General features: G+C 36.6%; 1 protein-coding gene across 5 annotated transcripts in view; it reads left to right on the top strand.

The window, feature by feature from the left end:
* The window catches only part of LOC127838321 (zinc finger and BTB domain-containing protein 41-like), a 138,960-nt gene that overhangs the window by 21,781 nt on the left and 99,716 nt on the right, over positions 1–17,463 (top strand). For 2 of the 5 annotated variants that reach the window (XM_052365994.1, XM_052365995.1), the window contains one exon: positions 1,085–5,685. In XM_052365994.1, the coding sequence (XP_052221954.1) occupies positions 1,085–3,123 (2,039 nt within the window). In that variant the 3' untranslated portion in view covers positions 3,124–5,685. Of the gene's footprint in view, positions 1–1,084; positions 5,686–17,463 lie in introns of those variants that run through there. The other 3 variants (XR_008029769.1, XR_008029770.1, XR_008029771.1) reach the window with 3 other exon arrangements.

The raw sequence follows: 17,463 nt of genomic DNA on the forward strand, positions 1-17,463 counted from the left end.
TGAGCATTTTGATCTCCATTATAAGATATGTCCAAGGCAAGTTATGTAGGTAACATATGTCTATAAATATAAGAATACAGAGGACAGGTACAATAATTGTGTGTGGTAAGGAGAGACTTCAAGTGCAAATTTATTGTGTGTGATAAGTATAGACTTTCAATTGTAAATATGAATCTTTTCGAGCATTATATCCTATTTGTATGCCCCCCACCCCCCTCTTCGAAGAAGACAGCTGGATGTCTGTCAGTCAGTAAGTCGGTCTGTCTGTAGAACAGTTCGTTTTTGATCAATAACTCGTCAATGAATTGACTGATTTGCTTGATACTTCACATATGCATTTACCTTGGACAGTAGATGAAATTGAGGTCACTAGGTCAAGGTCACTTTCACAATAAGTGTGAAAATGGTTTCAGATCAATAACTTGTCAACGAAATGACCAATTAGGTTTATACTTCACATGTGCTATGGCCTTGGACAGTAGATTACCCCTATTAAAATTGGGGTCACTAGTTAAAGGTCAAGGTCACTGTCACAATAAGCGTGAAAATTGTTTGCTATCAATTACTTTTAAACAAATTGACCAATTGGCTTGATGCTTCCCATATGCAATGGCCATGAACAGTAGATGACCCCCATCAAAATTGGGGTCACTGTCAAAGGTCAAGGTCACTGTCACAATAAGTGTGAAAATTGTTTCAGATCAATGACTCATCAATAAATTGACTGATTGGCTTGATACTTCACATGTGTATTGGTCTTGGGCAGTAGATGACCCGTATTGAAATGCAGGTCACTAGTTCAAAGGTCAAGGTCTTTTGTGACATTAAGTGTTAAATTGGTATCCATTCGATATGTCATCAAAGGATTGAGTGATGGGTGTCAAGGTCCTGTTTTTTGGGGAATCTGTCTCTTGTTTATATTTAGAGTTTTCCACAGTTTTTTGTATTGTGAATACATGTACATCAGTTATATTTTAGGTCTCTTCAAATTTAACATTGACAGTTATGATAATAAATTTATATATTGCTGCTTGTTTATTCTAAGTATATGACATTGTTGATCAAAGTTTTTTCTGTATTTCAGATGATGCCATGCCAGTGTTAAGCAGAGAGTCTGATGCCTCACCCAGCCCTGACCAGCCTCATTCCAGCAGAACTCCCCACCTGAATACCTTGCTCAAAGAAACAGCCTTGATCTCCCACATCGCTCATTCCACAGGCTCAACTGCAGTGCCTTCGGGAACTGATCTGGCAGACCCAACAGTATTTCCATATCTTGCACAGAAACGAAAAACTGAAGATGACTTGAGTCATCAAGCTAAAGTCCTAAAGCTTATGAAGCTGGTAGAAACACAACGAGCCAGGAAGTCTGCAGAAAAGATGATTAAGAAAGAACCCTTGTCACCTGTGGGTACTACCCCAACTTTATCAGTGGGTGAGTCAAACATGAGGAATGTCATTCCCAATAACAACTTAACAAACAGTGTATATATTCCTGTGTTTCCTAAAGCCAAAGTGTTGAAGCTGCTGGGACCTGCCAGCAGTAAGTTACGGGCTCAGTATGCCGCTCAACAGGCAGCGCAGAATAAACCTGAACAGAAACTGCTCACTCCTTTATCTACAATCAAGGACTTCAACTCGGCTAACAAATCAGTAGAGAGCTCCTCTAACCTGGCCTTTAACTCACCCATTAGAAAAATGGCTGTTGGTAAAACGGATGTGAACGCCAATAAGAATATATCACCAGTTACAATGAAGAGTCCTGAGATGTCACGTCAATCAGCAAGCCATATCATTCAACTTCCAAATGCTCCAACTAAGGTGTCCCCATCAGTTCCAGGCAAGTCTAAGGTGTCCCCATCTGTTCCAGGCAAGTCTCTGGTGCTTACCATCACCACATGCTACATCTGCCGACAGGAGTTTGCCTCATATGTATTGCTTAAGGAACACATGAAGGAGCATTCTGATCAGGATAAGCAGGCAGCTGAGGGTAATGATGCTCCAGAGGCCAAAATTGCGTGTGGACTGTGCGGTGTAGAGTGCCTTAAGAAAGACATGGGTGAACATTTTAAGACCCATGGTATCAGTGACGGAGGGACTCAGAATGCTGATCATTCTGTGAATGCTGCTGAGGAAACTGATATGGAACATTCCATGAATATAGCTAGCAGGTCTTATATTGAAGACACAATGGATGAGGACAGCAATGACATGAATGAAGTAGAAGAGGGAGGCAATTCTGCAGGAATTATTAACTGTGGTATTTGCAAAACACAATGCTCACAGGAGCAGCTGTTTGAACATATGGAAAGACATAACCAGAAAGCAGATCGTCTAAACATTGAAGAGATGTATGTTGAAGCAACATCGGAAGAGGACATGAAAGATCAGCATGGTCATTGTGTCTTTAAGAAAGTGTACAAATGCTTGAAATGCGCGTATGTCTCGGACCGTCCCTCCAGAATGAAAGAGCATTGCAGGACATGCTATTTCTCTGATCCATTGTACGGCTGCAAATACTGCGGCAAAGCCTACAGGGTGAAGCGCAATTTGATACGTCATTTGAAGAGCGATCATGTAGAGAATGACGACTGGACCATGAACCCAAATGCAGGGTCATCATCAAAACGCCATGTCTGTGAAAAGTGTTTCTATGAGACTTCAAAACCCTCCAGATACAGGGAACATCTCCAGATCTGTGGAGTCACCAACGACAAGTTTGAATGCATTCTCTGTGAAAAAGTCTTCAAGATAAAGCGCTACCTGAATAAGCACATAAAAACCCATATGACTGGTAAAAAGTTCTATTGCAAACTGAAATACTGCCGTTTCAAAACGGAGGCAATAGAAGAAATGAAGAAACACAAAGATGATCATCAGTCAAGCGAGACTGTTGATATTCTGAAGCCAGAGTTTCGCCTGAGTCTTGAAGGCAAAATTAAGAATGAGTCTGTAGATGTGGATGAATCTGTAGATGCAGGTGAATCTGACAATACAACAGAGTACAAGGAGTCTCCGGACGACCCTGACGATGAGAGCCAAGATACAGCAGCTGACAATGAGGACAATGAGGCCAGTGAGAATTACGAGGAAATGGAAGAGGAAACTGAAGGTGAAAATTGAACACTCTGATATCCTAACAGTCCCATGGATGGTTTAATTGTTGAAATATATATCCTGTGCTCTGGGAATAAGGCTTTTATGGGTAAATATCGCCCAAGATTAGTCTGTGCAGTCCACACAGGCTAATCAGGGAGGATACCTTCTTTTATTTTATTTTTCATCTAAAGGAAGTCTCATCATAGCCAAAATCTAGTTTAGGCATATTGTTGTCTCTGATAAGCCTGTGCAGACTGCATAGGCTAATCTGGGACAATACAATGCACATGCTTTAAGCCCTGTTTTCCCAGAGCGATGCTTATGTTCATAATAGGTTTCGTTAAAAGTTCTTGAAATGCTGTTGCTTTAACTTTGAAGGTGTCAGTCATAACTTGACAATGAATGGGCAGGCTTCATTATGCCTGGTCAGTTTCAGTGAGAACAGTTTCCTACTTTTTGTTTCTAAGCATTTTCTACTTTTTGTTTCTAAGCAGATTATTACCAATGTTAATTTGATGTAAATGTATGTATTACACTTGTGTACATTATGTCATTGTTTTTGTTAATTGGCAAGCTAAGCATATCTGTAAATGAGGTGAACTTAGTAGTTATTGTGCTCACATGCTTGCAGTTTAGTTTTGTTTGGTTAATATGTTAGTTAAGTGCAAGTCACAAAGTGAGTATGAAATTGTTGCATCTGAACTTCAATCACAGAACAATTGTTGTTTTTTAGCTCACCTTTCACGAAGTGACATGGTTAGCTTATGTGACTGTGTGATGTCCGGCGTCTGTTGTGTGTGCGTGCATGTGTGCGTGCGTGCGTCAGTCAACAATTTGTTTGTGTAGATAGTAGAGGTCACAGTTTTCATCCAATCTTTATGAAATTTGGTCAGAATGTTTATCTTGATAAAATCTGGGTTGGGTCATCTGGGGTCAAAAACTAGGTCACTAGGTCAAAAACTAGATCACATAAAAGGTCAAATAATAGAAAAACCTTGTGTAGACAATAGAGGTCACAGTTTTCATCCAATGTTTATGAAATTTGGTCAGAATGTTTATCTTGATGAAATCTGGCTTTGGATAGTATTTGGGTCATCTTTGGTCAAAAACTAGGTCACAAGGTCAAAAACTAGGTCAAATAATAGAAAAACCTTGTGTAGACAAAAGAGGTCGCAGTTTTCATCCAATCTTTATGAAATATGGTCAGAATGTTTATCTTGATGAAATCTGGCTATGGAATGTATTTGGGTCATCTGGGGTCAAAAACTTGGTCACTAGGTAAAAAAACTAGGTCAAATAATAGAAAAACCTTGTGTAGACAATAAAGGTCGCAGTTTTTATCCATTCTTTATGAAATTTGTTCAAAATGTTTATCTTGATGAAATCTGGGTTGATATTGTATTTGGGTCATCTGAGGTAAAAAACTAGGTCACTAGGTCAAATAATAGAAAAAACGTCAACAATTTGTTTGTGTAGACAGTAGAGGTCACAGTTTTCATCCAATCTTTATTAAATTTGGCCAGAATGTTTATCTTAATGAAATCTGGGTTGCGATTGTATTTGGGTCATCTGGGTCAAAAACTAGGTCACTAGGTCAAAAGCTAGGTCACTAGGTGAAATAATAGAAAAACCTTGTATAGACAATAGAGGTCGCAGTTTTCATCCAATCTTTATGAAATTTGCTCAGAATGTTTATCTTGATGAAATCTTGGTTGGGATTGTATTTGGGTCATCTTGGGTCAAAAACTAGGTCAAATAATAGAAAAACCTTGTGTAGACAATAGAGGTCACAGTTTTCATCCAATCTTCATGAAATTTGGTCAGAATGATTTTCTTGATAAAATCTGGGTTGGGATTGTATTTGGGTCACCTGGGGTTAAAAACTAGGTCAATAGGTCAAATATTTGAAAAACCTTGTGTAGACAATAGAGGTCACAGTTTTCATCCAATCTTTATGAAATTTGGTCAGAATGTTTATCTTGATGAAAACTGGGTTGGGATTGTATTTGGTTAGTCAGGTGAGCGATTCAGGGCCATCATGTCCCTCTTGTTTGGTCATGGTGATTACTAGTACATTAATTTGTTAATTGCTGTTTGAAGTATGCCATTTTTAATTATATTGATATTATTGAAACATCGTTTTTGCCTTCATTTTGTATCTGGAAATGGTACATTATTGATTCAGCTCTGTAATAAAATGGGACCATATTAGTTGTTTTGAATATACATGCAGCTGTACTTTTGTTAATTTTCTGGTGAGAGGAGCATGTACATTATAAACCACAAGCTTTCAGTCTGTATAATATCTACTGACTTGCAAGACATACACACTTTTAAATCAGGATAGTTTGAAGATGTGTACTAATAATATCAAATGTTTGATAGCATTTAAAGCTTATTTTCTTTATTTGCAGATGTTTTATTTTATTGTGTCTTACTTTGCATAACCCATATAATTTACATGCACATAAATGAACCAGGGACTATGTAATTATTAATTTGGGAAGTTGCAGATAAATGAACTTAATTGGATGGTTTGCTGTTTTATAATTATGTTATTAAATCTATAATTGAACTATGTTCACATATCAGTGTTGATGTTTGTTGACTTCATTTGGAGATGGCCAATGTTGACCAAATGTTATATACATTTGCACACATATGGCTGATCATTCTATTAACGAAAGCTTCAAGTTTAACAGTCCCAAATAGAATGGACTCCATAAGCTTTGTAACGGCACATAGACACACGCGGTGCTTTTCAATGCATGCTAGTATTTAGGGCCACCTTTGTGCGGCACAAAGTTACACTTTTGCCACAATGTTACATGTGTGACACAAAGGTGCACTTGCAGCACAAAGTAAGCACATTAGCTGCATAAAGGATTTGTATATATATATTTATATATAGATTTATATATAAATATATATATATATATATATATATATATATATATATATATATATATAATATAAGCATCTGCGTGTTAAGCTGAGCTGTTTATTTCCTATATTAATACTGATAAAGGAGAGTTCTGTTGCGTCTGAACATCCATGTAACTGTGTCCATAGAAGGTACACGAGTAGAAGAAAGAGTTAAACAGCAATAACTCCTAATGATCATTACAATTATAATAATCAACATACGCAGCATACAAGCATTTTCATTCGCTGATTTGTTTCAATGTACACCTGTTATAGTTTTGTCGTTATCTGCATGGGTCGTGTATATGCAGGGTTATAAAGCATTCGAAAATCAATTACATTATATATATATATTTGTTTGACAAGTGCGTGTTTGTCCGGGGTCTGTGTTATTTACAAGTTCTTGGTTGTGTTAACATTGTTAAATACTAGAAAACAATACGGTATATTTGGTTTCGCGGTAATTCTCCGTAAATAAGAAATTATATTTTGATTATAAAGTTGTGTGTGCCAATTGTTTAATTCTATGATGAAAATAAAGTGAATCAATTTACGTTAAGTTGTTTCAGACTGCGCAATTTACAGACGTTTCCTGTTGCCATTTCTAGCCACTTGTGTATACGAAAAAGACAGTCAATTAAACAGACTTGTGGGCTATATGTTTCTGAACCTTTTGATTGTGTCAAACACTTCCTCAAAGGACCCAGGGTCACCATGCTTGTTTTTGTCTAAACTTTCTCTCCAATCTTAAACAATCAAGCACAGGTTTTGTATGACCATTAAATTGTTGATATGTTGGATAATCGTCTCAGTAAGATCCCATGTATTGCCGGACCTGCTTGCTCGGTAGAGCGCTGGGTTACACATCCGGGTGTATGATTCAGAGTCAGGCCACATCTTGTGTGGGGTTTGGTCATGAGATCCTTTCCACTGCCTGGGTTTGGTCATGAGATCCTTTCCACTTCCTCTTGTCATGTGGGGTTTGGTCATGAGATCCTTTCCACAGCCTTCTCGTCCTGTGGGGTTTGGTCATGAGATCCTTTCCACTTCCTCTCGTCATGTTGGGTTTGGTCATGAGATCCTTTCCATGGCTTGGGTTTGGTCATGAGATTCTTTCCACTTCCTCTCGTCGTGTGGGGTTTGGTCATGAGATCCTTTCCACTTCCTCTCATCATGTGGGGTTTGGTCATGATATCCTTTCCACTTCCTCTCATCCTTTGGGGTTTGGTCATGAGATCCTTTCCACGGCCTTCTCGTCCTGTGGGGTTTGGTCATGAGATCCTTTCCACTTCCTCTCGTCATGTGGGGTTTGGTCATGAGATCCTTTCCACGGCCTGGGTTTGGTCATGAGATCCTTTCCACTTCCTCTCGTCCTGTGGGGTTTGGTCATGATATCCTTTCCACGGACTTCTCGTCATGTGGGGTTTGGTCATGAGATCCTTTCCACTTCCTCTCGTCCTGTGGGGTTTGATCATGAGATCCTTTCCACTTCCTCTCGTCCTGTGGGGTTTGGTCATGAGATCCTTTCCACGACCTTCTCGTCCTGTGGGGTTTGGTCATGAGATCCTTTCCACTCGTCCTGTGGGGTTTGGTCATGAGATCCTTTCCACGGCCTGGATTTGGTCATGAGATCCTTTCCACTTCCTCTCGTCCTGTGGGCTTTGGTCATGAGATTCTTTCCACTTCCTCTAGTCTTGTGGGTTTTTGTCATGAAATCCTGTCCATGGCCTGGGTTTGGTCATGAGATCCTTTCCACGGCCTTCTCGTCCTGTGGGGTTTGGTCATGAGATCCTTTCCACGGCCTTTTCGTCCTGTGGGGATTAATAATGAGATCCTTTCCACGGCCTTCTCGTCTTGTGTCGGGTTTGGTCATGTGATCCTTTCCATATTGTGAAGTCAACGTAATTACCCAAATGCTCCAGAGAAATGTTCTTTAGAGTACTGCACAATTTCTTCAGATGTCGCCTGCTCGCATTCGCAGGAGAAGTTACCAACTTGCCTATTTGCAAGCCTTTATATACTGGCGAACAGAGCGCCACCTAGCCGACGAAAAGACACGATCCGGAAACTATCGACGTTACCGAACTTCCTTCGCTTTTGACGAAGCTAACTGTTTGTCCACCGAACTCACCGGAGATTTCATACAATCAATTTCAAGGCAATTAAGAAGAGTATACAATCAATCATACATAGATTATGTACTGGCAAACGCGTGTAAATAATTGAAACATGTATTTCTTTATAATTTATATCCACAGTGTATTATCATTATTTTTGCACATATTGTTATTTCAGTTGAAAATGGCGGGAAGGTAGCCATATTTGATATAGACGGTAAGAATAAGTCGTATAAGTATTTATCACAAAGTATATGGTTTATAATGACAGTGTTTCGACGACAAGTTGAACAAATTAAACTTTCCCGTAATTTCGTAAATGAAACACACAAATTGAGTGTACAAATGTGATAAATTATGAAATATTCACAAGATTTAAAACATGATTTCTTGCGTCATATAAATAATACTGCTATCAAATAAACGTCATTTCAACATACTTTTAGCGTTAAAGAACAATTGTTAGTTGAACAATTATAGGATTACGATCAAAACTTAGCTATTTCAAGGCGTTGTCACTTTGTTATGCACATCTATATTAAGAACTTAAATTAATATACCATAAGCACATTAACATTGAACTATGAGGCGAATAGTAAAACGTTTGGCTTATACTTGTGTAGAGCAACACTTGAACGTATATAACAGTAGGATACACAAATCAAAACATGTAACGATGTTTGCAAACAATTTGTTGTATAAATTGTGAACACATTATTTATCCCTTTTCAGACAAACTTAGAGGGACATTAAACTCCGGTGAAATTCTCTACGTAAATTGTAACGTGACCATCGAGGAGAGCATTCGGGTAGGGACATACCTGGGGAATTGAATCAGGTTATTTGGAGATGTCTTTACTGTCGGCCCTTGTGCATTGCCATTGAAAACCTTGAATTCAATATGTATACCACCGAGTGGTTTAGATAATCAATTTGACATTTAACTGATACATGCAATTGCAATCCGTAGCCATCACTGCACATAAGGCATATCCATCAGCTAAATAATAAATGATGACATATCTCCACCTATTTTACATAGGTATGGTTGGTTAATGCACAATCAGTCTTGTTCTTCTGTTTTGTTGACACATTAAGTTCCACTGTATATCCCACAAGTCACCTGCATTTATACACACATACATTATACATCTAACTATTCTAAGTGCCACGAATCACATGGCATAATATTCAGCAAGTCAATCCGTTTTTTATACACAGACAGCAGTCAATACCGTGGTAGACAAGTTTGGCCAAATTGATTGCCTTGTAAACAATGCTGGTATATGTGAGTATGAGTCGTGTTTTACTTTCATTTGTACACAAACAGATCTTTAAAGATTCCATTTTATAAAACATAGTGCCTATAATGTTTACCATAGCGTTATAAAATACAATGATATAAAACCAATCGTATTAAAATAATTCGATAAAATGTTAAAATACAGGTTTCGCGGTGCAAATATCATTATTTACATTTTATATGTTATCATGTCTTCACTGCACTAAACGAATTATATAATCATTTATTTTACATTTCACAACAGGTATACTTTTCATGAAGGAACTAATGACTATACAAGTTTATAATGTACACATTATATAGCCAAACTTAACTAAGAGTCTGTTTGATGTAATCTACATTGATAGTAAACTGCATATACGGTAGTTTTTTTACGGATATTTCTAAACAGTGAAGTAAAGCAATGTGAAGCCCTATCAACGGCTGTAATATGCGTCACTGTTTTGTCTTTACAGCTGTAAGAACGTCCCTCGAGAGTAGCACGATGGAAGATTTCCGAAGACTGCTTGATATCAATTTGGTTGCGTACTTCGGAACAATTAAGGTAACTATAACTAGTAAGTTTATCTTTTATAACTATTTGGCCAAAATATAAAAACAATGTGTTTGATGGTTTTGTAGTCATTTGGTATAATGACAAACTTTGATAATGACCTCGACCAGCTTTCGCTTGTTTTTCAGTGCGCCATTCCACATCTTCGCAAGACCAAAGGAAGTGTCGTCAACATATCCAGTATTAACGGGATTATGGCAAACCAATCCACTGGATTCTACAATGCATCAAAGGTATTATGCCTTTCATACATAAAAGCTGTGTAAGTACATTGCAGAAGTTTCCTGCAACATTAAATAGGGTACATGGATAAAGAAGACGTGGTAATTGCCCTTAAATTCATGTAGCTGGTTAATTAGTGATACTTTGTCGTGAGTTTCTGCGGACATGAATTAAAACGGATTGTCCTAACATGACATTGCAATTAAATTTCAATTCTAAACCGTAAAGTAAACTACCTCTTAATTGTTTCTCAAGTAAAAAAAATATGCCTTTGAGTGTTTCACAATTGACGCATTAAAAACATTTCCCATTACAATGTTATGCAGGAAATTATTTTTCCGTTGAATTTAACGGACAAGTGCATAAGTGTGCATTATATAGAAAACTAACTGACTTACCAATGGTGGACAGATTAATATGTTATTGTTTACGATAGGGAGGAGTAACCGCCCTTACGAAGAGTTTCGCCATAGATGAAGTAAAAAATGGAGTTCGTGTCAATAGGTGAAACCGGATTGCTTACCTTGAATTAATTCTCTTCCTTTTTAAAGAAACTCATGTTGTTATATTTACAGAAAATATTGTGGCACAATAATTGAAAATACCATTAGATAAAGCGATTGTCAAACAAGTATATGTTTTAGGTATGCAGCAGCATTATTGTGTTGAATTATGAATTCAAATGCTCTTGGTCCATTATATATAAGCGGGCAATATGTCTCTAAGAACATTAATACACAGATTATCCAGAAAAATGTTTAATTCCGAATCTAAATAGGTTAGACATTCGCATGAAATAACGACTTAGTTGTTAATCTTGATGTTGACAGCATTTTCCCAGGAGTGATAGACACGCCAATGTTTCAGGCCGTCATCCAACAACAACCACCGGAGTTTCTTCACCGATGGGAATCAATCAGTGTAAGTATTCAGTCACGGATACTATACAGTCTAGTAATTAAGTTTTGTTTTCGAATCGTCGCGTCACTTTGGCTCATTAACAAAATGGTTTCTTGTTTGTGTCTTTGACCTATGCTAATACTAGCACAAACCAAGTGGCGGTACATAAAAACGACGTAACTGTAACGTTGGTTTTGGCTTTTGAGGATGATAATGGACACATAACAATTATACATTATTGATTTGATTACTTGTTTTTTGTGTTACACTAAAGTCTATGTATTGTTTACTTTCCAGTTAATACGACCGTTATCTGAATACTTGTATTCGTGTATTTCAGCAAATGCATCGCTTGGGTTCTCCTCGAGAAATCGGTCTAGCCTGCCTCTTTCTCGCCACTGACGCCACGTTTTGCACGGGCGTGGATCTCTTGTGCACGGGAGGGCGGAACTCGGATTCGGAACTAAAATAAATTGAGTTATCATAAGTTTGTTTGCAATAAAAAATATCTTTCTCAAAATTATACACAATCTGTACTGCGTATATATTGTTTTTTTTATGTTTTTTTTTTAAATTGCTTGCTTAATTGTTCTGTGAAGAAATCACTGTTGTGATATTTTGTCCATTTTTTATTGGTTTACACGACATATTAGTCTTTGTTGTCGCGGTTATAATTACATGTTTGGAGAATTGTCAACATAGAATAACATATATCATAGTACTTAGTTGTAGTGTTGACACGTAAAACAAATTGCTTCCATGAATACAGGTACAAATACATGTACATAGCATTTACATGTATATAGCGCAAACATTATAACCATATTTCATTGCGCTTCACAATCACAAATTTAGAATTAAGTTGAACAATTTTAATTAATATACATATATATATACATGTATATATAAAGTTGTGTACACCATTTTGCTTTAACTGATGGATGTTCATTACTGTTATTTAGAATTGTGTATAGTCTTTTTGCATCAGATTCTTTTTTCAGTACTGTAAAAATGGGGGCAAAAAGGGTTTGATAATTTGTTCTGTAGGGCAAGATATACATGTTTTTTATTCCAAATGTAAGTATTTCTCTTGTCACCCCTGTGTATTGAATGAAATTTATGATCAAATTGTACATTTTATTCAATTCATAATGCATAAAGAGAGATAAGGGTTCCATTTTTTATACATCACATATACAATGAATTCCAGCTACGAAACATGACTTTAAGAAAACACTTTTACTTCCTATCAATATATTTGGATTATAAAAACGTTGTCGCATAGTTCGTCGTGACACAATAAACGTAAATAGAATCCAATTCTGTTTTCTTTACGTTTTATTTCTGATTATTAACACAACACAACGTTTTCATAATGTTTGTCAAATACAAGAAAACACGCGAAGCCCGCAACGGGCCCAGCCCGCGAAAGCAAGCAACAATGCCCTTCAATCAAATCTAACCGCAGACCTTTTTTATTCTGACAAAACATCTTCATTTTGTTTACAGGTTAATTTGCATAGAACTCAATTATAACTTTGATTGGTCGTTAGTGTCCGTTTCTGCACGTGCTTATTGTTGATTGGTTGAATTGCTAAATTACTGTTCCAAAATGACACGCCCCGGGAATTGCGCACGTGTTTACCAACTTATCGCTTCAGGGTCCGGTTTAATAAAAAACTACAAAACACGACTGTAGTCACGCGACTGTGCGGTCGACCGACGGTTGTCGGCCGCCAACTGACAAATTGTCGCGTTCACGGAGAAATTTGCCGCGACTGTGGTCGCATGACTGTGTGGTCAGTCGACTGCGGTCGTTGTAGTCGCTATTTTTAGAAAATTATCACTTCCGCCATCAACATTTTTTATTTATTGTGCGAAAACTCACATCACGAAAAGTAAATCTTAAATTTGTTAAAAAAATATGATATTATTTGTTTTAACAGAATTCGCTTGCGGATTCTTCGTCAAAGGTGTGTTTGTAATAATATTCATTAAGTGTTCAAAGTTCAAATACAAAATCTGACGCAATGAAATAAAATCTACTACTATGGTTGCGTCTCTGGACAATGTCCTTTCGCGTGTCAAAATTGCAGAACCTCAAACATACTTGCCAACGCAGTTTCAAGATGTTGGTACTAAAGACCGTACATTTATATGAATATTCACCATATACCAATATGAATTGGTGCGCTCGACAAATCGGACGGAAGGAAGGATCGAATGAATAATGCTCGTAGATCGAGGAAAACGCGTGCAAAAACTGCATTGTGGAGTCTGGATGTCCACGGAAGTCTTTAAAACCAAATAACGGGTTTGCAATCAGCTCTGGAATTCACTAATGATTATGGACATACTGCTGAGACATTTTTGTTAAAATGTTCTTTTATATCTGGCTTCTAAATCTGCCCAATAATTATTGCACTAAAAGGTTTGATACATTGCATTATCGTCTGCAAAATTCATATTTATGAGAATCTATCTAAATAAGGTTGATATTTCACTTTTTTAGGATTGAACTTATGACACTTTATCTGGGCAATGATCGTTTTGTTAATTATTCATATCTCATTGTAAATTTCACTTCAACTTGATACACATACTCGAATAATATGTATGGGACTCTTCTAAATAACTAAAGGTGCATGGTGCCGAGAAAATTGTATTTCGGGGAGTTCGTTCCTGCATATTTTATAATACTGTCAACATATCTGAGATTTGCTTTATTGATACCATTCTGTTTTGTCTAAAGTAAACGGTATTTTTATACAGGATATATTTCACATCTGATCTGAAAAAAACGTCATGAATTCGTATTGTCGGTAATAGGAGATTAATCAAATAAATATTTGAAGCATCTGTCAGTATAACAAAAAAGTTTACTTACACTTATCTTGTCTGTATTTAAGATATTAGTCTGGTTATTGATGGCTCGAAACTGATCTAGTAATCCGAGTGTTTTTTAGCATTAATTTTGTGATTTAATTTTATTATTGATGTCTTTATCAATATATTATTTTATTTCTCAACCTAAAAAAATGACGTAATGATTCATGAGGGAAAATACTTATGCTTTATTTGTTGATATTTGTTTCTGGTTTTCCCTTCATTCGTTGTAACCACAAATTCTTTCTTCTAAAAGCCATTATTCATTATTAATATTGATGAAGGTTATATGACTCATTTAATATTGTTATTACAAAATTAAATTGGTACTGTTTCTTATATATAAACACGAAGTGATGAAGCTATTGGTGGAGTAACATTAAAGTTGTGCACATGTAACTAAGTATCGACACCACTTTACTTTACACTTTACTGCATGTATAAATCATTTGTGCGTATGGTAAAAGTATTGCCGTTTTTTATACCATGGTGTATTTTTACAATTTTAAAAGAATGCTATCAATATACATGTAAATTATCATACGATATAGTTCAGCATATATGAGCCGTGCTCTGTCAAAAGTGGGTTAAATGCATGTGCTTAAAGTGTCGTCCCAGATTAGCCTACGCAGTCCGCACAGGCTAATTAGGGACGATATTTTCCGATTTTATGATATTGTTCGTTTAAAGCAAGTGCCTCCTTAACAAAAGTCTATTTAAGGCACACAGTGTCGTCCCTGATTAGCCTGTGCGGACTACACAGGCTAATAGTGGACGCTACTTTACGCACATGGATTAAACCCCCTTTTTACAGAGCACGGACCATATATAGAGTAATGCGTCAACGGGACTCGTTGAATGTAAAATCAGTGCCTTCAACTGAATTCATCTCAACGTACGTGTACAATTTGCGAATTATAGGCCAAGATAAGTTCCAAAGAAAGTTGCCCTTAATGCGCAGTTTATTGAATGATATTGGTGCACATAAACCCGGGATTATTTGCGCATTGCCTTGCTGTGGGACTAACCTTTAACTTTCAGTGAACAGTTTGCACTCCTCTTTTGTATTAATACTACTCTTTATAAGCCGGTAGAAAAATAAATGACGCGACGTTTAGCATGATAAAACATATTTATCCCATTGTTATAAGGTAAATCAATTAAGTGCATTTCTTCTGAACTACTGTATATGTATTACTTTCCCTTGCTCGAGACATCCTTGTATTGGATGGGGAATACGCATATTGATGATACAATATTGTATAAATTTCGGAAACGTATTCTAGATCTACAGCAAAGGTGTCTATTAGCTCCAATAGCTCACTCCTTGGTAAGCGAAATCGACGGAAAAGTTCATCATCATTGTACATGTCTAATGGATTCAACCTATCTCTAAAAACTCGCTCTCTTCGAAATTGTCTTCACATTCGATGAACAAGTCGCATGGAGGCCGCCATGATTAAACTCGAAACTATCCGCGTTCATTTTGCACGGGTTTTGAATGCCGACAAAGCGTCAAGCGACGAGCAGTCTTGGGTCCGGTTTAATAAAAAACTACAAATCACGACTGTAGTCGCGCGACTGTGCGGTCGACCGACGGTTGTCGGCCGCCAACTGACAAATTGTCGCGTTCACGGAGAATTTTGCCGCGACTGTGGTCGCATGACTGTGTGGTCAGTCGACTGCGGTCGTTGTAGTCGCTATTTTTAGAAAATTATCACTTCCGCCATCAACATTTTTTTATTTATTGTGCGAAAACTCATATCACGAAAAGTAAATCTTAAATTTGTTAAAATAATATGATATTATTTGTTTAAACAGAATTCGCTTGCGGATTCTTCGTCAAAGGTGTGTTTGTAATAATATTCATTAAGTGTTCAATGTTCAAATACAAAATCTGACGCAATGAAATAAAATCTACTACTATGGTTCACGCGTCTCTGGACAATGTCCTTTCGCGTGTCAAAATTGCAGAACCTCAAACATACTTGCCAACGCAGTTTCAAGATGTTGGTACTAAAGACCGTACATTTATATGAATATTCACCATATACCAATATGAATTGGTGCGCTCGACAAATCGGACGGAAGGAAGGATCGAATGAATAATGCTCGTAGATCGAGGAAAACGCGTGCAAAAACTGCATTGTGGAGTCTGGAGGTATACGGAAGTCTTTAAAACCAAATAACGGGTTTGTAATCAGCTCTGGAATTCACTAATGATTATGGACGTAATGCTGAGACATTTTTGTTAAAATGTTCTTTTATATCTGGCTTCTAAATCTGCCCAATAATTATTGCACTTAAAGTTTTGATACATTGCATTATCGTCTGCAAAATTCATATTAATGAGAATCTATCTAAATAAGGTTGATATTTCACTTTTATAGGATTGAACTTATGACACTTTATCTGGGCAATGATCGTTTTGTTAATTATTTATATTCCATTGTAAATTTCACTTCAACTTTATACACATACTCGAGTAATATGTATGGGACTCTTCTTAATAAATCTAGGTACATGGTGCCGAGAAAATTGTATTTCGGGGAGTTCGTTCCTGCATATTTTATAATACTGTCAACATATCTGAGATTTGCTTTATTGATACCATGCTGTTTTGTCTAAAATAAACGGTATTTTTTATACAGGATATATTTCACATCTGATCTGAAAAAAAACGTCATGAATTAGTATTGTCGGTACTAGGAGATTAATCAAATGAATATTTGAAGCATCTGTCAGTATTACAAAAAAAGTTTACTTACACTTATCTTGTCTGTATTTAAGATATTAGTCTAGTTATTGATGGCTCGCAACTAATCTAGTAATCTGAGTGTTTTTTAGCATTATTTTTGTGATTTAATTTTATTATTGATGTCTTTATCAATACAGTGAAAACTCGCTATTAAGACCACTTGTGGGACTTTTCAAAAGTGGTCTTAATAGCGAGGTGGTCTTAATTCTGAGTTTTCATGAATTTGATGGACATATAATTACAACAACGTAAATATTCACTGAACTTTTATCTGTTTGCATACAATATAACAGTCATCCGTTTATACATTGTATTTATACATTGTACAAATATAGTATTTCAAGTTGTTCATTAAAGAAGTGTAAATACATGTATATGTACTTTTCATCAAGATCCTTGATGTTTACTTAACGAATGAGTCAATTGTCGTCTGCTTAGCATTTTGTCGAATAAAAGTCGAGGTTTTCTTTTTAGAATAGCTTGAACCCGAGTCTTTCCAATGCCGAATAAATCGTCGTTGAGATTTCCCATCACTTGCCTCGATAAAATCAATCTTTTCTTTTAAACACAACTCTTTCCGTTTTCGCTTATTCCATTTTGAATAACGATATGGTATAAAAGTCGGTTTTCATATCCATCACGAACAAAACCGTGTTACTCAAATATCCTAACTGTTAAACCTCGAGCAAGGGAAAGTAAT

The sequence above is a fragment of the Dreissena polymorpha genome, chromosome 7, assembly GCF_020536995.1.
Source record: "Dreissena polymorpha isolate Duluth1 chromosome 7, UMN_Dpol_1.0, whole genome shotgun sequence".
NCBI lineage: Eukaryota > Metazoa > Mollusca > Bivalvia > Myida > Dreissenidae > Dreissena > Dreissena polymorpha.